Raw genomic sequence first — 25,622 nt, 5'->3', positions numbered from 1 at the left:
TCCTGTCATTCACTTCTATAGCTTTGCTATAATGGCTGACCTCAGCCTGTGGTAATGACTGATAGGCTATTTTATCAAATAAGATGCGGACAAGGTAGTTTGACAAACAATCACAAACTCATGCTATTGCTTCACCTTTGATCTTGCATCATCATTTTTTATGGAGGTTTGTCCATCTCATTAAATTATATTTTTGTTGCGCGAGAAGCAAAGCAACAAAGACACAATCATTTAACCATCTGCCTGGTTTTGTGCTAACATCAGACTTGGTGAGGAATTACATATTAATATTTCAAATACTTTATTACTTTATTTGGGTTCAGTTCAGGTAAGGGGAAACATTAACTGATAGGAAACTGTCTTCTACACAACACCGGCAATATACCTACACCACACAGTCAGGATAAAGAAAGCCACTCAATTTAGCTAATTCAGTTTGATCCTCTGTAGTTTACTTTATACTGTAATACAAAATGCAAATACAAATGTGATGCTAAACTGAAACTGCTGCCATTAACATGGTTTGATTTCACCACGACAATTAATATCCCCTTTCTGAGTTGACTTGAACGCACCTTTATTCCACAGCTGAACTGCGTGTAGTTTACAGGGTAAACCAGTGAGTGAGCTCGTGCTGGAGCTAGAAGCCAAACTATAGTGAGCCCTGACTAACTGAGGAATGAAGGATGGGTTAGCATACACTCACACACACATGCACACACATGCACACAAAAGCCGTCTCCTAGAAAACATGGCAGACTTCCAATGTCAAATAGTCATGGTGACACGATATATATATTAGAAACCTTTTACAAATAAAAACTTTAAGATTTATAAGCACTGCTCAATTCATAAATATAGGCAGCAAAAATACAATACATCTCTTTCTAGGAATCAAGACAGGACATAAAAATATGTAAAAATCTTCACTTGACATTAGGGTTAGAATATCTGATTCGTTCAGGAGTGCTCAAGTTTTTTGCTATAACAGCAGAGCCACAGATAGATAGAGTCTATAGAGATTTAAAAAAGTGTCTGGACTCGACTATATGCACCATGCTAATACACAGAAAACTAAAACATTCTGGCTGTAAATGTTGTAATAACATCCATAAAACCACCATGGTGTCTGTTTTTAAAGGTATTCAGACTGAATGTGGATTTTTGCCTCAAGTTTATTCGTTTGACAGCTGTGATGTTTTTATGGTCTGTTTATTCGACCCAAACAGCGAACATAGACATTAGCTGGAAGGTAGCTAGCAATTGGGACGTTAGCACAAAGCTAGCTAGCTATGTACAGTAGCTGGATGCTAGTCTGGTGTAGGCAGACTTTTCTCCACAGCGCTGTGTCAGTGCTGGAGCAAGGTCTGACTTCACCCATTATCTGTGTTAGAGGCTATATGGGGAAATACGCTTTGGCTTGTTTGCATTTCTTTAAGTCAATCACAATTGTCTTGGGCAGTGTTGAGTCGAGGATGCGGCAACGGTACTCCTGTAAAACGGTGTCGGAGGGACCTTCATTACGGAACGTCATTTAAATAGCTAATGCCCTGCAGAGATAACGCTACAAAAAACAGCAAAGATATATGTCAACTGTGTGATTGCACAATAGAAATCCTCTTTAAAACTTGCCATTTTCAGCATCAGGTTGTTAGTTTCGAGGTTGACATTTCCCGTAGGATTTTAAAACATCCAATAAGTCAGTCTAGCTGGAAGCTAGTTAACTATATATGTTAGCTGGAAGCTAGCTAGCAACAACTGATTGTGCTGAGAGTGAATATGACCCCATTCCCTTTGCATTCAGTCTGAAAACACAGGCCATATTTTCTCTGGTATCCACAGTGGATTCTTTTTTTTTTGCAATTTCTGTCACCAGCAGTGGTGACATATTTCTTCACAAGCTAATGATTGCTGCCTTGACAAATGAGTACTTCTGCTTGCTGTTACAATAGTATGATGGAGAGCAGAAAACAGAGTTGACCAAAACTAATGTTATATTAAGTTCCTAGCTGATGAAAGTTATTGATTTAAAAGTGGGCTATGGTTCAACTTGTGCCATTGTTGGTTTTGTGTAGAACATCAACAGCTTTTGTCAAAAAAGTCCACGCTGCGTGCTGTATGCCTTATATTCCAAGGAGAGAGTAAAGGAAACGAGGATTGCGTGCAGCTTTGAGATTGAAACATTTTCAAAATATTTGAAATAGTTATTTGTTCTTTCCACTTGTTGATAAGAAGCCCACAAAACTGAACTCTACTTGGGTTACAACCAACCAAAGAAGAGGCAAAAGTTAGTATGTGCAACTGTGACCCAAATGATGTTCAGTTAGCAGATAGCGCTGTTTAGCCAACATGGCTGAGACAGAAAAGCTGGACATCCAAACTCCTCTGATGAATGGCTCATTATAACATTTCACTACGGCAGTGATTTTCAAAGTCTGGGTTGGCCCCTTTAAAATACACAAATTGTCATTTGAACACAACATGCTAAATTATTTTTGCATTTACCTTCTCAAATCTCTGTAATGCATAGCTAGTATTTCAAAATACACATATGCTTTTAAAGTAGTCACTTTAAAATATATTAAAATCTGAAAATAAAATGCGACTGCCCAGAAAAGGTTTGAAAATCACTGCATCACAGTCAATCATTATTACAAAAATCAATTAATATCAATAGTGCCATAAGTTATTAACATCTAGCTAACAAAGTGCTGTAAATATTAAATATTAAATATTAAAGAATACAGCAGATTTTGACATGTGCTTCCTGATTTTACATAAAATATTGGCTCACATGTCAAAAACTGTGGTATTATTGTGGTTGCAATTTTATACGCAATTATTATTGTTGTACACCTCCCAGGAAAGTGCCTCAGAAGTCCACAGAAGTTAATATATATTAGGAAAATGTTTAAACAGTTCCATTGCGTCATACAGTCATACTCTTTCAGACAGCATGCATAAAAACAGTTTGAAAACAGGATTTGTCAACTTTTCCAGCCAAACTAGGTAAATGATCTTAATCTGTGAAACCAAGCTTACTGAAAGAAGCAGCCCTGTTCTCTTCTAATGTGGCGTCCCACAGAAAACAGACTCATAGACCCACTGGCTCTAACTCACAGTTTGGACAGACACTGCAGGAGACTTCTGCTGCTGACAGACAGGAATGTGTGAGTTTTTAAGGACAAAGTAAAGAATAAACAAAGGTATGGGACTTCATTTTGGCTTTTAAATGGCTGTCGTTGCTCAATCCTTCTTCTGATTGGCTAATAGGGAGGCCTCCCATCGTTGCGCCATGGCGTTCTGTCGTTGAGGCACCGAAGAAAGGGAAGGGGGGAACTGGAGGGAGGGGGAGATTCAGCTAAACCACTGGAACCAAGGATGGATGGATGGATGGATGATCGTATTAATGGATAATCGATGGATTTTGAAAAAGAAGAATGAACACAGGACGGGACAGTTGGAGGAATTATTGGACAGATGGATGCAGGATTGATGGGTAGATGAAAAAATTAGCTGAATAATGAATATATTTGCTAAATTGTGAACTAATGAATTAAAAAATTAATCAGTCCAACTGATTAACAAATCAGAAAGTTCACAATTAATAAAGGTAACAAATGAGTGAATGAGTAAAGGAAGAAATCAATTATCCAACATGGAAATCTCAAAAGAAAATTATGTTATGTACATGAAGCAATTCAACAAAATAAAATCAGTTTAACAGTGCACTGTCCAAAAGTCTTTATAATGAATGTTTGTATCAGGAATAATGGAGTGAATATTACTTATTATTTATCAGTATTTATATAAACAATGTCAGTCTGCAATTTATTAGGAACACCTAGCTATTGTAATTAATGCAGTCTAACACAACAGTCCTGCAGTAGACCCTCCTCAATAAAGTTTATTATGTTCAGTTTCTTATATATTTATATATATTTACAGAGATGTTGATTCAACTGTAATTATTTTGCAGGATGTAGATTGTGTTGCTGTTGAACTATATTACATTTGGTTACATGAGGTGTTTCTGTTATTTAGCTTACCCCCCTTGGCTATGTTCACACTACTACGTTTTCATTGCAAAGCAGCTTTTTTAAACAAAAACTATCTCTGTCCACACCTAAAAACACATACGTGCATTACCATTCACCTACACTGAGCATGTGCGAGCCAGTGTAAACAGGAAGCAGCTTGTCTACTCTGCAGTGGGTTAGTTACAGTTAATCCTCTGAATGAGGAACAGTAAAGAAAGTTGTAGCATTAAGACAACAAGGTCAGTAACACTGTAATTCATTACCCTGTTGTATTCACCACTGGTAGTTGAGGCTAATGAGAGCCAATCAGGAGAGACCGTGGTTGTTTATGTCATCGTTTCCAAAGGTCTCAGTTTCTGTCAGTCAAGATACAACACAACCCCAGAGTTTTCAAAATAAAACGGGTTCGGCAGAGTTTCTGAAAGTCTCAGTTTTCAGTGTTCAAAAACTCCGGAGTAGTGTGGAAGGCAGAAGGAAAGTTTTAAAACGTAGTAGTGTGGCTGTAGCCTAAGACTTGTCAGTGCCTGATCCCCTAATGAAGAAGCATCTAAGCAGCCACTCTACAGGGTAAAGTCAAGACCACTTTATTATGGAGAGAAACCCAACAGTTCCCACAGTGAGCAACACTCAGAGTAGGGAAAACCTGGGTGAATTCTTCCTGCAGAGCTCTTTCTTGGTCATATGACCAGGTTTCTAATCAGCCTTTTACATGTACACACATGCATGACGAAAGACTACAGGGGAAGTAACAGCCTAGGGGTTATTAAGACGAGAACCACACAGAGTGTCTTTGTATTTAAAGTAATTCAGCTAACACTGAAACTAGCACAGAGTATCCTCCAGACATGTCTGCATCTTCTGTCACTGATACAGTTAGAATATGTAAACAATGGTTCCAACATAAGAGAAATCTGAATAAAGACCTGCCGCATGTGTTCACAGATTTCAGGTTACTACACTGCATGTAGATGTTAATCTCCAGTTACCTGCGTAACTTGGTTACTTCTGTGCATGTTAACACACTGTGTGGCCATGTGAGCTTGAGAGAGAGAGAATCTCTAAAGACGGAAGAGCCTGGAGATAAGTCAAAGATACATGTGTGAGGGCGATAACATGTCTGCAGCACATTGTTTACATTGTAACAGTCTGTCACTTTGCCTACATCATTTTTTTCAATTTTAGCCAAAGTGATTTTTGTCTATTTTGTTTACTATTGTCTGGAATCTTCTTAATAAAGCAAGTCTTGCTCAGGGAAGCACAGGTTCAACACAGCTATAGGACAGACGGCCAATATTTTTAAAACTCATGTACACGTAAGCTATAGAGTTGGACGCCATACCAAGACTGCACCAGGCAACGCTGTCTCCAGATGGACTGATGTGTGTTGTGGATAGGGCTGCGTATATAACTTCCTCTATACCAATTTCATCAAATTAATTTAAACATTGTGTAAATGAACAGCCAATCACCATCTTTATTAGATCTTGGTCCAAGCTGCATGCTGATTGGTTCACTGACGCAGATTTACTCATTTACTCCTCAGGTATCAAAATATGAGGCATTTTTTGATCCTCGATAGTATCAAACTTATTTGGTCGGTCCATAAAAGTATCAAGGTTCTATACCCAGCCCTAGGTGTGTATGTGTGTGTGTATGTTAGCCAACCTTGTGGTCACAAGACAAACTGGATCGTTCCATTTTGCGGGTTCTGGAGGGGGACGAAGGCGAGGAGACACATCTGTCTGAAACCTCTGGCACTAGTATAAAAATGAAGGACACAAAAAGACCATTTGATTACACTGGGAAAAATAATTATTATATTATAGAAACCAAAACTAAAAAACACTCATTCTGCCCAGCTCTGTAGCTGGTATTCACTGAAGGTACAACACACCATCATCTGAAAGCACAGCTACACCCAATTCATTTTCAGTATTTAGACATGTGGACAATACGTACCGTTGTAACTGATGCTATCATTCAGGCCTGGAGACACCAGCACTGTATCGTACCTCTCTCTCCCTCTCCTCCACTCCTCCTCTCTTCTCCTCCTCCACATCTCCTCCCTCTGCCTCCTCCACTCTTCCTCCCTCTGCCTCACCATCCTGATCTCCTGCTCCACAAGCGACTGGCTGCTGAGGGAGCGCAGCTTAAAAAACGGATTGGACGAGAAAGTGCTCTCCTGTGTTTCCATGGCCACGGGGGCAGAGCTCAGGCAGAACTCGGAAGCACTGCGAATGATCAGGTTGGAGGTTTCTACTACAATGACATTGGCGGAGGGCACCACGTCCAGGCTCGTCGGCCAATCGGAGAGACCTCCGATTGCAGAGGAGAGTAGGCGGTTCCTAGAGGCAGAGCCGGAGGAGTCGGGCTCCAGGATGATGACGTTGTTGGCGGTCATTTCATGGTAGACGGATCGGGGAAGGGAAGAGGAGCAGGAAGGGGAAGGAGAGATGGACAGAGTAGGAGTGCGGCAGGCAGGAGGTCGGGGTGGAGATCGTCCCGTCTGCAGGGTGGATGGTCTGAAACACATGAGGTCCAGTTTTGGCTCAAACTTTTTTCCCAGTCGACAGAAACAATGAAACATCCATAGATTGTTTTTCAATCCTGTTACAGTGGAAGAAATTAAGTTTATATCTACAGCTATTTAGATTTTATTTTTGATATTCCATATTTGTAAAGCTGCACTAATAAAATTGTTACATTAAAAGTGGATTACATCACCAACTCACCAACTCTACTGTACCTCTCTGCTCTGCAGAGTGTTTTAGCTTTTTTAGTTTATTGTTTTGGTTTTTTGGCCTGAACAACTCGTTAACAGACACAACTGTCTGTTTTCAGAAAATAAAAGCTCTGATAGACTGTTGGTGAGTAGCTGTGAACATGGTGGAGCATGTAGCAGCTTAAAAACTCTCTCTGGTTAGAGCTGAAAGGAGAGTGAATACTGGACCAGACACACAACTTCATTGAAATGCTAATTGTGCTGGATTTTCACATGTCCCATTATTGTGGACATGATATCTCAGTTCAAACGTACAGCTAGTGTTCAGATGGTGATGCATCCTCCACCCCATTCCTCCTCTCAACCTGCTCCATCCCCACATTCCTCTACACTCGATCATGCAAAACCTATCTATACATTTAATGCATTTACTGCCCCACAAAGGTGATCCTGCTGAACTTCTGGTTCTTCACTGTCACAAGCCTTGAGAGCCATATATGGTCCTACAGAGATCATGTGATAGGACAGTAGTTCATTTTACCTGGGTATAGTCAGGCCCTGTGCAATCAGCCCCCTCTCCCTGCGGTGCCTTTCCTCTCTCTCCAGAGTCAGTCGGATCTCTCTCTCCACAGCGGTCTCTGGCTCCTCCAGGGGGCTGCGGTAAGATGAGTCATCCAGACCTGAGTCCTCCGAACTGGGGGACACGGTGGAGGACAGGGGAGGCTCCCTGGGCACGGGTGGATGAATCTCCCTTTGAAAGGACATGAGGAATCCCAACTTAAGTTAAGATAAGCTAACACTAAAAGACAGACAAGAGCTAATAACTGTGTTTCCTTTTCATTGTTTTAAGATAATTTTTGACGTTATGTTATGGTTCTATCAGGTGACTAGTAACATCCAATCATATTCATGCAGGTTATCATGTGCCAGAAGAAGAAGCAGATATGGTCTTTTGCAGCTATTTCTGTCCTTTCTATTCAAATCTTAAATGTCCATATAACATGATGGAAACATGCAATGCCTGCTTTGGAAATTTAGGGAAATTGTCAGCAATTAAGGACCATTGATCTGCTGATTGTTTTAACATTTATTCGGTTATTGTTTTGGTCGGCCAAAATCTCAGGAAACAGTGAAGTCAGAGGTTTGTCAGATCAAAAAGATTTAGTTTTCTGTCACATTAGGCTGAGAAAAACAAATTCTCATATTTAAAAGCTGGTCCCAGAGAATATTTAGTAGTTTTGCCTGAAAAATTGTCTAAATGATTAAGAAATCATTAAAATAATAATTGACCAACTAATTGCTTAAGGGGGTTATTTGTAAGTTTTCTCTGCTGGGAGCAGGTGGTGATGACTGTTGCTTGACAAGAGCTTTGGTCATTGTTGTCTTGATAAAACAAGAGGTTATGATACATCCTGTTAGAAGCTATGTCTTCAGGATAGACTGGAGGCTACAGTGAGTTGCTATCGGAAAGTGAACAGATGTGCTGAGGCTAGCTGGTTAGCATGCTAACTTCAGTGGAACAAAAGATGTAATAGAAACAAGAGTTAACATTGGTGTTTCCACCTCTGGAGACAGCTGTTCATGAATAAATGAATGAAGTTTGATGCTGAACTCAGCACTCTGAGTAAACAGCTGCTAATGCTAATGTTGGCTATGTAGCGATGTTAAAACTTACATACAGCTCCTTTAAGTAACTAGCTGTTTCAGCTCTACAGCAATTCATGCTGCATGAGAAAAATAAAGACTGATTTATTCAATCATACACAGTCTGTGTCTAAAAAACAGGAAATGTCAACCTCCAGAGTTTTCTACCTGTGTTTGAGTCGGGGGCTGCGGGTCGGGGGATACAGTGAGGTGTGAGTGCCCTGGAAGCTCCCCTGAGCTCTGAGCCCCGGTTTGGGGATGGCCCGACCTTTGACCTCCTCCTCCATCTTTTTCCACTGCTGGCGAGCCAACAGAAAGTCCACATGCTCCGTGGAGACGTTCTCACTGTGTGTCTCCTGGTGCACACAGAAATCTACAGGGAGCTGATGGGAAACCAGGAGCAGGATGAGATTATTAAACACACAGTACAGACATGGCGAGATGTTACTTTTCTATTACTATTAAACAGAAATGATTATCATGGTGAAATAAAGTAAATTGAATTGTGTGCTAAAGAATCATCCTATATGAATTTCTACACATACTGGGCTCAGCACAGAGACTACTGTACCTACTTTATGGCTAATAATCAAATGAACATTTGGACAAAGTGGGAAAGTAACTTGTAGAAACAAAGATAAGACGGACTCACCCTCCGGTCGGGGTCTGTGGAGCTGGCTGTGGAGCTGGCTGAAGGAGACCGCAGGAACTGATCCCTCCTTGACCTCATCTGTTCTTCATCATCATCCCCAACTCCCCTCCTCTCCTCCTCCTCTGTTTCTTCCTCCCTCTGCTCCTCTGTTGCACTCTCTACCTCTGCCTTATCCTCTTCCTCTCGCCCCTCCTCATCCTCTCCCCTCTCCTCTTTCTTGCTCTCTCCATCACATATGCAGCCTGCATCCTCCTGGTTGGTGACATCAGAGGGTACAAAAGCTGCCCACTGCTCTTCTCCTGCATCACTGTCAGAGTACACAATAGCCAGCTCAGCCTGGAGGCAGTCGCTAAGGTGACCATCGCTGAGGTCATCTCTGTTGCCGGGGTCGTGACCCCAGGCGTCCTGCAACAAGGCCGCTGCTGGCTGCTCTGAAGGCTCTGAGGTAATGATCAGAGGCTCTGATGATGAAGGACACAGTGGACTGTTAGAGATGAAGAGCAGCTCTGATAGAGCATCTGCTTTCATCTCTCCCTCTGCTTCTCCATTTTCTCCATCTTCTCCCTGTATCTTTTCCCTCCCTTCATCTTCTCCCTGTATCTTTTCCCTCCCTTCATCTTCTCCCTGTATCTTTTCCCTCCCTTCATCTTCTCCCTGCATCTTTTCCCTCCCTTCATCTTCTCCCTCTATTTCTCTCCTCCCCCAGTCTTCGCTCTCTGTTTCTCTTTTACTTCCATCTTCTCCCTCTACTTTTCCTCTATCTTTGTCTTCTATCTTTATTTCTCTTTCTTCAACTTGTCCTTCAGTTTCTCCTCTCCCTTCTTCTTCTCCCTCTATCTCTCTTCTCCCTTCATCCTCTCCCTCTGTTTCTCCTCTTCTGCCATCATCTCCCTCCTCTTTTCCTCTCTCTGTGTCTTGTCCTTCTTCCCTGTCACCTCCTCTGTCTTTTCCTATCTCAAAAACAAGATAGTCACACTCATCTCCATCTCTTTTTCCATTTTCTCCCTCTGCAGCTTCTTCTATCCCATGGACTTCTGGGTAGTGGAGTTCCTCCACTTCCTGGCCGTGGAAGCTAAATAAGTTGTCTCTTTCCAGGTCTGTTAGTGGTGGTGATGAGCTGATCTCCATGGTAACTGGATCCGCTGGCTGTGTGGGAGTGGAAGAATCGTCCACAGGGTTACTGTTGCCAGAGCTACAGTTGTCTTGGTTACCGTCAGTTAGCTCAGGTGTTGTCCTCCTTAAACCAGCTGTGGCTCTCTGTGAAAAGAGACAGTGTCTCATTTTGTACTTTATCAAAATTATGAGTTGATATCTTATATATTTGACTTAAAATTGAAATCACTCATAGTCTAAAACAGTCAGAATTATTATTTACCATGTTACCATCTTGTAGGTAATTTTGGGTTAGAAAGTCAACTTAAAGGACCAGTGTGTAGGATGTAGTGCCATCTAGTGGTGATGTTACAGATTGCAACCAACTGCCAACTCCCTTTCCAAGGCTGCAGTGGAAAAGTCTTTTTTTCTTAAGAAGGTTCAAACTGAGTGAAATGAGCAGAAGTATCTGAGCAGCATCATGATCAGAGCTGCTCCACTTCTCTAGATGATGAGGAAAGGAGCCTCAGTGCTTCCTATCTTATCTCCTTCAGCAGAGGAAGCACTGGACCTTCCTTTATGAAAGGAAAGAAGAAGATGCCCTCCCACAATTCCTTGCTGCAGCAACATTTAGAGTGACACACCATTGTAGTTTCACCTCAGCAGACCCAGGTAAATGTAGAAACATCAGAGCAGCTGTTTTATGTTTGTGACTCGATCCAGAACTGATGGAAATCCTTGTCTGATCCACTGAAGCCCAAATCCATAAATATAGATTTATTCTCTTTAAGTCCAATCAGGAGTCATGAAGAACAAACAGGTTGTAGGTTACTACGTTAGCCACTGTGAACCAGACTGTTCTGGTCTGTGGTTCCCTGATGGTGGAACAAGCTACTGAACACTATCAGAGCAGGAGCGTCTCTCTCTCTTCAAGAATCTGTTGAAGACTCCTCTCTTCAGAGAGACCTCCTCTCCTAACACCTCTAACACCCTAACATGTCTAACGAGCTCTTACTGTAACTCTACCTGCACTTCTTCACCTGATCTCCTGCACTTACTAAATAGATATTTTACTTAAAACTTACACCAAGGTCTCCCACTGCACTGAAGCTTTAGTGATGTTGTTCACTTGTAAGTCACTTTGGATAAAAGCATCTACAAAATGAGTAAATGTAAAATGTACATTACTGCACATCTCTCTGGACCCAGACTATAGTTTATAATGCATTAGGCTGAGCTAAAAGAGACAGTAGACTAGGGCTGCATGATATAAAAAAATATATATATATATATTGCAATTGCAATATGCAATTTCAGTTTGAATTATCATTTTTTTCATTTCATTTTCACTGAAAAAAATATAAAAATGATGATCATGTGATTTTTGTTGGGTCTTGTATAAAAACATGTTCCTTTACGTCTGGAGAATATAATTTGTAGGCTGGGGCGTCTCTGTAGCACCACAACACTTATGATGCTAACAGTGCACAACAGTGTGACACATTTTACCTTATCAAAGAAACTGATGTTTCTGAGGTACGGATATTGCACTTGGCCATATTGAGATTTCAATTATATTTTGACTAATTGTGCAGCATAGTATACACCTTCACATATAGATGTGAAGGATGCATCTTTTGTATGTATGTGTATGTATGTGTGTATGTGAGAAAGAGAGATTACAACTGCTTGTTGTTGAATCCATTTAGCTGGTGAAGATGAAGCTGTTGCTTATTTTAAACAACAGAATGAGGGGAGGGAAGGCAGGTGAAGAGGCGGGGTACAGCCCTGTTTTCCTCATGAGGTGGAGGAGAACAAAACAGAGCTGAAAGGAGGGTGAATACTGTGAGTATTATTGCTGCTTTTTGTAAGCAACTAAAGTGTCTTGTGTGGGATATATTAAGAAAAATAAAAGGACAAACTGCATCAAACCAAACACTAAAGCAACGACGGCTCACGTCAGTGTTGAACTGGGTCACTCATGCAGTCTACAATTACATCCATCCACCCCTCACATACACAGAGGCATCTGCACATACACACACACACACACACACACGATCGTGAATGCACACAGGCACATACACAGTACAGAACATACTGTGTGTATGCAGAGCAGATTAAATCAGTGTTTATGACCTATAAATGTTCCATGGGCTAAACTCAAGCCTTCATATTGTTACCACGGTGGCACTGTGTTGGCTACGAGTGGGCCGGCAGATTATTATGGTCTGTTGTTCCAGGCTTGTGCTTGTGACAGAGAGCTGTTGCTATGGTAATACTAAGTATAGATGCAGAGGCGGGCAAGCTGCTAAAGTCAGTTTTCTTTCAGTTAAGTCACAATGTTTGGAGAAAGATCAAGTTAATCACATGTTATACAGCAACAGTTCTCAGCTGCCTATACACTGAATATGTTGGAAAACATTTTCTGAAAACTAAGTCAGACTGCACCACTGACACATTCATGAAGGTGGATCAACAGAAACACTGAACAAGCACCAACGCACCCTCTCCTCTACACATGGATCACAGCTTCTAGGTGGAAACTAGATGCAGAGCCTAACTAGTTTCTAAGACTACAAACCAATCAGAACCAGGATGTGTCACAGAGAGGTTTCATGTGGTCAGGGTTTAAAGGAAGGTCAACTGAAGAGATATTATCTTTCTCAACATTCATTTTTCACCAAGCCAGAGTTCACCAATGCAAGAAACAATAATTTAAGTTATTTTTACCCCTTAAATTCATTATTTAGACATAATTTGTTCTGGTACCTAAAGTAGGACGACCGGCTGAGATAAATGACTACAGATCATCACACATCATGAAGACCCTGGAGCGGCTGCTTCTCCACCTTCTGAGGCCACAGGTTGAACGTGCACTTGACCCCCTACGGTTCACCTACAAAGAACATATTGGATGAGCCAGGTGGTTACATGAGGATTATGTTCTTTGATTTCTCGAGTGCATTTAACACCATCCAACCCCCATCTTTAAAGACAAGCTGGAAGGGATGGGGTAGGATCCCTGCTTCACATCCTGGATTGTGGATTACCTGACAGGACGACCACAGTACGTCAGGCTGGGTCTGGGGGTCATGGACTTTCGGAGGTCTAGGCCCACCCTTCAGCCAGTCAACATTCAAGGGAAGGACATTGAGGTGGTGCACTCTTATAAATACCTAGGTGTGCACCTGGACAGTAAACTGGACTGGTCCCTGAACACAGATGCCATCTACCTTTTTCCTCAGGAGGCTCAGGTCCTTTGACGTCTGCAGTGAAATGCTGCATGTTTTATCATCAGTGGTGGCCAGTGTACTCTTTTATCTATCTATCTATCTATCTATCTATCTATCTATCTATCTATCTATCTATCTATCTATCTATCTATCTATCTATCTATCTATCTAATAACATTCATTCTTTCATGGATTACAACAGAAAAACATTTCAATTTCCCCATCAACACATGTTTTTTGTCTGTTATCTTACAGTTGGTTCTCCAAACTATGTTCTATAGGTTTATATTTCTCAGCACTGAAACTCCAGCCCTCAATTAACCATCACGATGAAGCTCTGGTACACCACCAGGAAGCATTTTAAGTTAAGATTTTCCCTAAAGTCCAATTTAAGATTTACTTAAAATAATAACTATTGCACAAAACACCATAAAGTCTTCTCCTTAAGGTTTCTTTAAAATGTTCACTTAAGTATTTAAGGTGTTCTCATCTTAGTCTTATACTTAGGGAATTACTTAAAGTCAGTTAAACTGTTGCACAGAACACATTAGTGATCAACCTAAGGGAAAAAACTTTAGGTACCTCTGATTGTATCTTAACTGCGACATGTCTGAGTTTATGGTGATAAATGAAGAGGATGAACATCACAACAAGAGTTTTCTGTGATCAAAAGACCCTGATGGACCGTCAACGACGAGGAACTGATTTGATTGGCAGTTAGTTTATTATTTAATTCAACCATCTAGAGCCGATCAATCCACTTTCCTCAGCTGTGCTCTTCCAGCTCCTTTGCAGATAATGATCTCTCTGTGGTTTTGTGCTACGGCATCTTTCCAGTCAATTATTGGTGAAGTATTTCATATCCATCGATCAGCTGTGTGCTGTGTCATTCACTGCCCTTTCCTCCTCTGACCGATTTCGTTTCCTTGCCTTCTTTCCTCATGCCATTTTTTTTTCTGGCCAAATTTGTGAGCTAACTGCTATCACAAGCGCTAAAGCCAGCAAACATGGAAACGGTAGAATTTTACAGCTGTAAAATCTTTTTTACTGCTGCAAATGTCCTAACTTTTTTCCTTAACTAAGGAAGCCTTTTAAGAGATTCTGTGCAACAACCTTAAGTAACTCCCTCAGCTAAGGAGAAATTCAATCATAGGTGTCATACTTATGTGTCATATCAGAGGGTAGGCACACACAACCTGTCCAACAACCTATCAACCTTTATGTTAGACAAAATATCATACATCAGTGTCATAATGTACACGACCACAAGTGGTCACTAGTCAGGAACAGAGTTGGGCAAGTTAACTGAAAGCTGTAATCAGTTACTCATTACAGGGCTGTCACTAGTTATTTGAATTCCAGAAGTTTACTAGAGCCACTAGCTCAGTATCCAGATCTCCAGATGACCCACACTGCACCCTCCATCTCTTACCCAGGGTAAATGAGTGGACAATCATAACCAATGATGCTTCCACAAAGGTGTACAAAAGACGAGAAAGGCCGTACTCACTAATATTTTTGTATCCCATTATCTCAAGATAACAAAGCTCGTTATCCCGAGATAACAAGCTTTTTTTATCTTGAGATAAAGGGATAAAACAATATTTAGAGCAGTGGGTCTCAGTCTATTTTTGGGCAGCCCCCAACAGAAAGATTAGATGAAATACAAAATATATAAAACAAATGAATCTAACATACTGTATTTTCTATCAGAAAAATAAGAAACTAAAAAAAAATAAAGAAGGAAACAGATCTTCATAAACCAGCATAACTGTGATTGCAAAGAAACAGGACATTCAGAGGGTTTCTCTCGTGTACATGCTCTCAGTGCCCTTGTAGCATCGTAAGCAAAGTCACTCAATGTTAGCGGTCTCCACAGTACAGTCACATGGCAGCTTCAAATCACACACAACTTTGATGCCGTTCTTCCTCAATTAACAGACTTATGCAGGAAATGAAACGAAAGCCGTTTAAAGAACTTAAAACATGACGGTGGAAGTTCTAACTTGCATCCTTCAAATTAAAAGTCACAATTTAGTCATATTTAGTTATAATGTACAACATCATACTACAACACCGATGTGTCAACTCCCCCACCTCAGCTGGAATCAAGCTGTCTGATGGTGTTGCCGTGACACAGCTGTGACTCAGTTGGTGTTTTGTTTTGGAATATTATTTTAAAAATGTGTTCATTTATATCTATTATTATTGTATAGTTTGTGTTAATATCATACCAATAAAGGCACTTGAATTGTATAGTGTTTGTGTGTGTGGTGTGAGTCTGGATGCTAAACGCTAAGTTGCTCTTATGGGACAGCAGAATACCCCTCTTGTAAATATGTAACCACGGCAACAACACAGCCTTCAGGAGAAACGAATGCTCTTTACTTCCTCCACGGGGAACATTAACACAGTAATCACCATGTTGGTGAAATTTTATAGATGACACTCTGATGTTCCATTCCCTTGACGGCAGCATGCAGCAGTGCTACAGAAAGCTGACAGAAACACTGAAGTCAAGAGTCGTTGCTATGGAAACAACACACTCTCAGCTAAATTGGTGGCAGGTTTTAATGTTGCAGACACATACTTTTGCAAGTTATTAAAAGTTTTAACTCCCATCCCCTAGCCACCTTGACAACACCCAACAGTTTTTCACAAAAACTCTCTATTCTAACGCCCTTGGTTTTAATTGTTGTACCGTTAGCTTTTGAACTGACCTGGAACCCAATACTTATATTTAACAGTGTAATCCTAGGCTCCTTGTTTGAGTTGTTCAGCTTCATTACCTGTGCATAATAAATCTTAGGTTAGGTTGGACCATGAAGGATCCAAAAAGAAGGATGCATTTCTTGGCTGCATTTAAAGGAGTCTTTGAAATGGGACAGTGTAGTCGCGCCACTGTGACGCAATCAGTCTTCAAAAGCACCCTCTGAAGGATGAAGCCCCTGAATTGGGACACAGCTGACATGTGAAAAGGACAACTTTGGAATCATCATTATCGCATTTCCCTGTCCCAAGTTAGCATGTCCTGGACCAACCTGTCTACTGACAACAGACAACAGCTGACATCAATCCTCCATCCTCCATCTGAGTAACTGAGTGTTCCAGGAATTAGTGACTGTGATGTAATTACTGAATTTCAAATTTGAATCCCTACTTGTTACTGACAAACAAACTGTAATGTGTTACTGTAATAATCAACATAGGTCATTTTACTGTTTCAAAAAACATCACAATGCCTTGTTGAAACACTTGTACACAGAGTTCAGCAGCTGAGAGGCAGTGAGCCAGCATAAACACTCATTAACACATAAAAGCATCAACACAGTCGAATGAGGATCGCCAAGGCAGTACGTTCTTCCACACTGTGGTAGCAGGCAGGTGGGACACAGATTATGTGGGCAGGAACATGACCAGCAGCCCCACATTATTCCACAAGATGAGAATTATTCAACTTTCTATCTACCACTTTGTTGTGCCCTTGCAGCTCTGGTGCTTATGTCATCATGCAGTTATGTAAATATGGATATTAACAGTCAATCCAGCCTCTCTCTCTCCCGCAGAGGCTGTACACTGGCGAGTCTCAGGATTTCATAAGTCAGGGTTCAGTCAGACTGACCTCTGTGCGAGGTGAACAAAGCAGGATCGATTCATGACAGGAATCGAATGTGTCTCGCCTGCATCCTCACTGAAATGGGAAATGGGAATTAATTTTGGTGTGGCGCTGCCCTATAACTCACTCACTGTTACAACACATATCTGCCAGGCTGAATCAATTCTCATGGGTGTTCTCCAGACTTTAAAGCTGCAGCCAAAACTGAGCTCTAAAGATGTAGTGTGGCGTTGCAAAAACAATATTTAAGTCTCCAAATCTGGAAATAGCAGCTTGTAACAAACCTGTTACAGGTGTGACGTGTCACAGCATTAAAAGCACACATGCAAGTAACATCATTAACATTGGGTTTGTTATATATAAGGGTACGAGCCGTGGCAGTGAGCATCAACCTGGGACTGGCACACCTGAATAAATAATGTTAACTAGTTAGATCTTGGATCAAAGTTTCCATCATAGAGACGAACGACTGGACAGTTTTACTGCCCCAATCTCAAATTGCCTAAAAATCTCCATCTTGTCATCCTGCCAGCTCAGAGATTTTAGGAGCACATGGCAAAACAAATCTGATGGGTTTATCTGGCCATTACGCGACACTAGTTAAGAACAAATGAAGAACTAGTCTGCCGATGCATTAGCTCAGATTTCATTTAGTTATGCTAGACAGTGCAATAACCGTTCCCTGACAGATGTCAACATCTGTCTGCCTCTCATATAACCTTGAACTGCAGGGTCATTTATGATTATTATTGTCAGGCATCTTTGTGCTTGACAGCACCACCCAACTTTTAATGTCAAATAAATTAAAATACACCGCTGACGGTAAAACGTGAAACATCCACATACACTGGAGGATGTATTGAGGAGATCTGATGACAGCGGTCATTCAGTCAATCTACTTTCAATATAACAGATCCACAGAGAAGGATTGGAGAGTTATTAGTTGCACAGCAGCTCTCAGTTCTAATCCAGGCGTCCGATCACTGCCTGTTTAGGATTATTGGTGGACCTCTGTAACCTCTGTCAATTTGCACAACCTCCCTTTGAACTTCAGATTTAAAACATATGAAAGCCAGTTTCTACACAGAATTAAATTGCCTTTAAAGTGAACTCACTTCTAGCCTCAAACCTCAAACATCTGGAGACAGCATAATCAGTATCATCTAATCAGCCAACGCTATGTGTGTGTGTGTGTGTGTGTGTGTGTGTGTGTGTGTGTGTGTGTGTGTGTGTGTGTGTGGTGAGAGGATTACGGAGCAACTTTAGGCATCATGTGTTTTATCAAAGATGAGGAATGGAAAGGATAAGTGAAGATGTTTCCTCATCAGTAAGAATTGATTATTCTGCTCTATTCACTGCTGGAGTCCTGTTCTGTTCTATTAATAATATCTGCTCCATTATGCTCTCCTCTATTCTTCATCATTCAGTGTGGTTACAGTCTAATGATAATATTGTTTTCTTCTACAATATTCGACCTGTTCTATTAAGTCCTGTCAGAGGGGTACCGAGCCCAGTGTATTATATAACACAGCATCCTCAAATCGGGCAAAGAACCAGAATCGTGACAGATAAGCAGCACGCGGAGAAGCCAAGAAAACCGGGCTTTGGTGGTAGCTCGAGCTAAGCCAAAGCCTCGCGCATAGGCTACATGGTGTCCGCCAAAAACGCCCCCAAATCTCCACCGCACGAGGAAGAGGCCTTAAACCCCAGGAAAGAAGTGTTGTTTATTATGAAGACGTGGTGGACGTGTGTCGTTGGTTTGTTCAGTTACCTACCAACAGCTTCCAGCACAGCAGCCAAAACGAAATCATCTCCAAGCGGCCGCGGCGCGCGCACTCCTCTCCACCTCTCCCTAACGGCAGCGCGAGCAGCCAGGCGGCCACCCGCTGGTGCGAGGAGGGACGCATGCGAGCTGACAGCTGCTGCGCGTGTGTATGCGTGGTGGAGAGAGGTAGAGAGTGAAAGGACAGGAGCGGAGAGAGAGAGGGGGGAAGGATATATTGAGCTGCGCTCTTATCCTGTCGGTGAATTAGAGCAGAAGAGATAAATCCATATTGGCAGACTATTGTACACCTCTCTCTCTCTTTCTCTCTCTCTCTCTCTCTATCTCTCTCTCTCTCTCACTGTCATCCCTCTACCGCTGCATCGGACCGTTCCCGCCCTCCAGGCTCTACAACACTGTAAAAGATACCCATCATCTTAACAAGTAGGCTGCTCCATATAAGGATGTAACACTAAAACAATTCACGCTTTGATTGGGTGTGTTTTTGTGACGTCACAATTTGATACACTTATAATTATTATTATTATTATAAACCAAATGTTCTTATATTCAAGTATCTATCCCTGTATAATTAACTATCCCAGTATCTATCCCAGTATGAACTATCTATCCCAGTATCTCTTCCAGTGTAATTATCTATCCCTGTATCCATCCCAGTATAATTATCTATCTCAATATCTATCCAAGTATAATTATCTATCCCAGTATAATTATTAATCCCAGTATCTGACCCAGTATACAGTAATTATTTATCCCAATATCTATCCCAGTATACAGTAATGATGTATCCCACTATCTCTCCCATTATATAGTAATTATCTATGCAAGTATAATTATCTATACCAGTATCTATCCCAGTATAGTTATCTATCCCAATATATAGTAAATATGTATCCCAGTATAATTATCTATCCCAGTACAAACTAATTATCTATCCCTCTATCTCTTCCAGTATAATTATCTATCCCTGTATCCATCCCAGTATAATTATCTATACCAGTATCTATCCAAGTATAATCATCTATCCTTGTATCTATCCCAGTATAATTATCTAACCCAGTATATATATACCAGTATAACTATATATATCTATTCCAGTATAATTATCTATATCTATCCCAGCATCTATCCCTGTATAATTATCTGTATCTTTTCAAGTATAATTATCTATATCTATCCCAGTATAATTATCTATTCCAGTATTATTTGTAAATATTGATGCTTTGGTTTTTGTGGTTTTCCCCTCACAGCCCAGGGTGTGCAGTTTTCTTAGCAGAAAGTCAATATGGCTGCCTGGCACAAACTCACACCTTAGTGTAACAAAAAAACAAAAACAAAAAAATAAATGCAGCACATAACCTCAGATGACAATTTAAATTCATGGCCCTTTACCGCACGTCGTCCCCTCTCCCTCTTTGTCTGAATTTCCTGTGTATCTCTCACTGTCTTATCAGAATAAAGGCAAAAATGCCCCCAAAAAAACAACAAAAAGAAAAATAACAACATGAATATGATTGAATGATTGATGTCACCAGACTAGAGTGAACAAACTGCTTTATTTAAGCTGGATCTGACTGAAATTTGAACATTTCCTTTTACCCTCTTCTTCCATTACTGTCTCTTTTATCCCCTTTCTTCCCTCCCTCCTTTCAAGTACATTAAAACATTCAGACCATTGTTGCTGTAACAGGAGTGCGATTAATGAAATGAAAAGACCCCACTTTAATACTGACTGACACAGACTGTTATGTCGTGTGTGTGTGTGTGTGTGTGTGTGTGTGTGTGTGTGTGTGTGTGTGTGTGTGTGTGTAAGAAAGAGAGAGTGAGCCAGGTGAGCTGAGGTAAGGTTGTCAGTGTCAGGGGAACACTAGGTCAGTTGTTCCCTGAGTAAAGGAACGTCCCAAAAGGACCCTTTAATCTTTAAATAATCTGCTGGAATAGTAGTCAAAAATACATAAGAGTATTTGTTTGGTATCTAAAAGTTATAAGTATTTTTTTTATCTTCCTAACTTCCTAACCTTTCTTGACATAGTGGTCGAAAGTAATTTTACTTTCCCTCCCTACTTTCCCTGCAAAAAATGGTTTGGTCTGTCATGATAAAGAAATGTTCAGACAAAATATTTTGGCAAGGTCAAAGATTCAAAACATATATGAACTGCTGAGGAATGTGTCCGTCATGCTGCATCTGCAGCTGCCTTCCACCCTGCTGCCTACACTGGGCTGTGGTGATCATCTTATCCAAGACACACACACACACACAAACACACACACACCCAACAAAGGACTGTGACATTGTGCCAGCCACCCAGGATAAGGACTACAGCTTAAAGAGAGGGATGCAGACAGATGAACAGGAAGAGAGAGAGACAGGGAGAGAGAGAGCCAAGTGGGTCTACTGTCACTGTGGGACGTAAAACCCAGATCTGACCTTCAGATACCAAATCATTATTGAACTACCACCAAACTGGACTGTTGATGTAATGACTCGGGCTTTAATCTGATGACAATCTGCTTTTAACCCTTTGTAGAAAATAAAGACCTTCATTTAATCTATTGGGGCTGTTTTTAAACGCAGTTTAAATGGGACTTGTACAGTGGCCCTGAGAGCTCAACACACTGCAACTCAAGAGGACACATGCAAACAGACAAAACACAAATAACTTCAGAAAACATCAACAACACGTGTTCTGCAAAATACCCACAACACAATCAAATAGAGTATTGATTCCCATCACCATTGTTATCTTGGCAGTGCCTGACTCCGCCCCTAACTCCCAGCTATTCCAAATATGGGCAAAGAGGTGGGGCATATGTGGAGCTGAGACTTTGGTGGCTTTCAGGTTTATTTAGCCCCGCCCCCCGTCACCACAAGTTGACAGGATTGGTTCCTTAGGTTTGTGACGTATGAAACCCTGGCTGTCTGAATCTGTGTTTATGAGACTGTCATTGGTTCACAGCAGTTCAAGGTGGAAACACTCAGTCATGGTGTTGATGATTATTTCACTCATCATATGTCTTGTATTATATAAAAAACATCATATGGATGTTAACAAGGTTAAATACATGATTTTCATCAGAGGGTCTTCCAAGTACAAATAGAGCCTCAACAATTAGTTGGTTAATCAATTGGGAGATGAATATTTGGCAGCTGCTGAATGAGTCAAATGTAAATGAAAATGAAAATGTTGATTATTGATTAATTGTTTAAGTCATTTCAGAATGCAAACTGCAAGATGATTCCAGCTACTCACGTGTCAGGATTTTCTTTTGTATGATTCTACATTTAAATTTTTTTTGCGCTGGACTCAAGCTAACATATTAAAGATCCAACTGTTAATTCATTTATCAAGAAAATAGTAGTTTAATTAATCAATAATGAAAATATCATTAAAATGTGAGAAGATGGTCTTCTGTGCTCAGCAGCCATTTACACAACGACTGTGAGACTTTGTCAGTTTGCAGCAAAGGGTCTTTAGAGCATGCTGACACATCAAAGTGAATGACGTGAATCATTTGTAATGACTTTGATGTGAGACAGTGCGCTCCACCATCATCATCAAAACACCACATGATGGAATAATGTCCATCCCTCCAGCAGAGCTCCACACACACATCTTTGTACATGTCATATCAGAGGTCACTGACTGGATCAGATTCCATTTTTAATCAAGTGCTCCCAAATATGGCTCTAATCCTGCTTTTATGTAATGTTTCAGAGTGGCTGTGTGGTGACTGTGTTGTGTTGTGTTGTGTTGTGACTGTGTTGTGTTGTGTTGTGTTGTGACTGTGTTGTGTTGTGTTGTGTTGTGTTGTGATGTGTTGTGACTGTGTTGTGTTGTGTGTCGTGTTGTGTTGTGTTCTGTTGTGATGTGTTGTGTTGTGACTGTGTTGTGTTGTGTGTCGTGTTGTGTTGTGATGTGTTGTGTTGTGACTGTGTTGTGATGTGTTGTGTTGTGACTGTGTTGTGTTGTGACTGTGTTGTGATGTGTTGTGTTGTGACTGTGTTGTGTTGTGACTGTGTTGTGATGTGTTGTGTTGTGACTGTGTTGTGTTGTGACTGTGTTGTGATGTGTTGTGTTGTGACTGTGTTGTGACTGTGTTGTGTTGTGACTGTGTTGTGACTGTGTTGTGACTGTGCTGCGTTTTGACTGTGTTGTGTTGTGTTGTGACTGTGTTGTGTTGTGACTGTGTCGTGTTGTGTGTCGTGTTGTGATGTGTCGTGTTGTGACTGTGTTGTGACTGTGTTGTGACTGTGTTGTGTTGTGACTGTGTTGTGACTGTGTTTTGACTGTGTTGTGTTGTGACTGTGCTGCGTTGTGACTGTGTTGTGTTGTGTTGTGACTGTGTTGTGTTGTGATGTGTTGTGATGTGTTGTGTTGTGCTGTGATGTGTTGTGATGTGTTGTGTTGTGACTGTGTTGTGTTGTGACTGTGTTGTGACTGTGTTGTGACTTTGTTGTGTTGTGACTGTGTTGTGTTGTGACTGTGATTTGTTGTGTTGTGACTGTTTTGTGTTGTGACTGTGTTGTGTTGTGACTGTGTTGTGTTGTGACTGTGTTGTGATGTGTTGTGTTGTGACTGTGTTGTGTTGTGACTGTGATTTGTTGTGTTGTGACTGTTTTGTGTTGTGACTGTGTTGTGTTGTGACTGTGTTGTGTTGTGACTGTGTTGTGATGTGTTGTGTTGTGACTGTGATGTGTTGTGTTGTGACTGTTTTGTGTTGTGACTGTGTTGTGTTGTGACTGTGTTGTGTTGTGACTGTGTTGTGACTGTGTTGTGTTGTGACTGTGTTGTGTTGTGACTGTGATTTGTTGTGTTGTGACTGTTTTGTGTTGTGACTGTGTTGTGTTGTTACTGTGTTGTGACTGTGTTGTGTGGTGACTGTGTTGTGATGTGTTGTGTTGTGACTGTGATGTGTTGTGTTGTGACTGTTGTGTTGTGATGTGTTGTGTTGTGACTGTGTCGTGTTGTGTTGTGATGTGTCGTGTTGTGTTGTGATGTGTCGTGTTGTGACTGTGTTGTGTTGTGACTGTGTTGTGACTGTGTTGTGTTGTGACTGTGTTGTGTTGTGATGTATTGTGTTGTGATGTGATGTGTTGTGTTGTGACTGTGTTGTGTTGTGATGTGTTGTGTTGTGTTGTGACTGTGTTGTGATGTGATTTGTTGTGTTGTGACTGTGTTGTGTTGTGTTGTGATGTGTTGTGTTGTGTTGTGACTGTGTTGTGTTGCGATGTGTTGTGTTGTGACTCTGTTGTGTTGTGTTGTGATGTGATGTGTTGTGTCGTGTTGTGTTGTGAATGTGTTGTATTGTGATGTATTGTTTTGTGATGTGACTGTATTGTGTTGTATTGTGATGTATTGTTTTGTGATGTGACTGTGTTGTGTTGTGACTGTGTTGTGTTGTGACTGTGTTGTGTTGTATTGTGATGTATTGTTTTGTGATGTGACTGTGTTGTGATGTGTTGTGTTGTATTGTGATGTATTGTTTTGTGATGTGACTGTGTTGTGTTGTGTTGTGTTGTGGTGTGTTGTGTTGTGTTGTGATGTATTGTTTTGTGATGTGACTGTGTTGTGTTGTGTTGTGTTGTGATGTGTTGTGTTGTGTTGTGATGTATTGTTTTGTGATGTGACTGGGTTGCATGTGGTGGATGTGGTTTTTCCAACAGTGCAAATCATTACACGCGTTACTCTTTTGACTTGTACATGAAAGACAAGGTCACAGCGAGATGACACTGTGCTGCCAGCAAACACACATACACACACACACACACACACACACACACACACACACACACATCTTTTTCTGCTGATCAGTCTGTGTGATCATCATCAGTGTTTCCTGTACTCCACACTCACAGATCAATCAAACCATGGGACAACTAATGCATGAACTTACCCACCGTGTGAAAGAGGTAAAAGGCAATCAGTTAAATACCCCCACCGCTCACCCCACATGTTGTAGATATTACTGTATAGTGACAAGTATTACACAGATACAAATGGAGTTTCCATCAAAGACCACCATGACATATCTCCATGGCTCATGGAGCTTTGTATAAGCTCTTAGACTTTACATTAGGATGTCATATATGAGTGTGACTGGGCACAACTAAACAAGATTAATCAATCATCTTGAGGAATATGACTAACCACTTTCTAATCCAACATGATTTGTTAAAACTATCCTTGGTAGGCTGCTCTTCTCTGTTAGTACTTCCCTCCATTGAAAAGGGCTGCTGTTTTGTTTTTAGTGTATTCTTTGTTAAATATAAAGATATAAAGAAATATTACAATTTAAAGACAAAACAATGCTGTGCATTATATTGACTATGAGACACTCTTGAGCTGAATAATATTTTGTTAAAACTTTGCAGACTTTTCAAAGTTTTATCTTTGATTTCTATTCGACTTAGATTAAATATGAATACAATAAGAAAAAAAAAAAATATATATATATGTATTATATAAAATGCAGCACAAATAAGTAGCACAACATAATAAACAAATCATACAGAGTTATTTTTTTCCCTACAGGTTGCATCTGTATGGGTATCACAGCTCTAATGCTGAACAAAACACACAGAAAACCTCCATATAACAATCACAGTCATTATGTCATGGTTTTATCAGTGTGTTTCAGAGGCCTCATGAAAGGAAACAGGAAACATATGTAGAGATGTAGAGATGTGTCTTACCTGCTGATGAAGAGGCTGTAGTTGTGTCAGCTGTTCACAGTGGTGTGAAACTGATCAGCTGTTCTGTTTCTATATCACTGTCTCTCTGTTCTCCCTTATATTATCCCCTCTTTCCCCTTTATATCCTCTCTCTCTCTGTCTCT

At 40.7% G+C, this 25,622-nt stretch overlaps 1 protein-coding gene across 3 annotated transcripts in view; it reads right to left on the bottom strand.

Moving 5' to 3' along the window:
* LOC130179401 (uncharacterized) overlaps window positions 1-25,622 on the bottom strand; it is a 26,508-nt gene extending 886 nt beyond the window's left edge. Inside the window, exons 1-7 of one of the 3 annotated variants that reach the window (XM_056392351.1) lie at window positions 25,480-25,622; window positions 9,059-10,315; window positions 8,575-8,789; window positions 7,304-7,513; window positions 6,000-6,562; window positions 5,706-5,797; window positions 1-3,339 (exon numbers count right to left, since the gene is read on the bottom strand). The exon at window positions 1-3,339 is cut by the window's left edge and continues 886 nt beyond it. In XM_056392351.1, coding sequence (XP_056248326.1) covers window positions 3,247-3,339; window positions 5,706-5,797; window positions 6,000-6,562; window positions 7,304-7,513; window positions 8,575-8,789; window positions 9,059-10,186 — 2,301 coding nt within the window. In that variant the 5' untranslated portion in view covers window positions 10,187-10,315; window positions 25,480-25,622 and the 3' untranslated portion in view covers window positions 1-3,246. Of the gene's footprint in view, window positions 3,340-4,680; window positions 5,115-5,705; window positions 5,798-5,999; window positions 6,563-7,303; window positions 7,514-8,574; window positions 8,790-9,058; window positions 10,316-18,777; window positions 19,144-25,479 lie in introns of those variants that run through there. The other 2 variants (XM_056392349.1, XM_056392350.1) reach the window with 2 other exon arrangements.

Source organism: Seriola aureovittata, chromosome 12 (genome assembly GCF_021018895.1).
Source record: "Seriola aureovittata isolate HTS-2021-v1 ecotype China chromosome 12, ASM2101889v1, whole genome shotgun sequence".
In the NCBI taxonomy this organism is placed as follows: Eukaryota; Metazoa; Chordata; class Actinopteri; order Carangiformes; family Carangidae; genus Seriola; species Seriola aureovittata.
The sequence above is the reverse complement of the archived record's forward strand: the minus strand, read 5'-3'. Positions and strand labels throughout refer to the sequence as shown.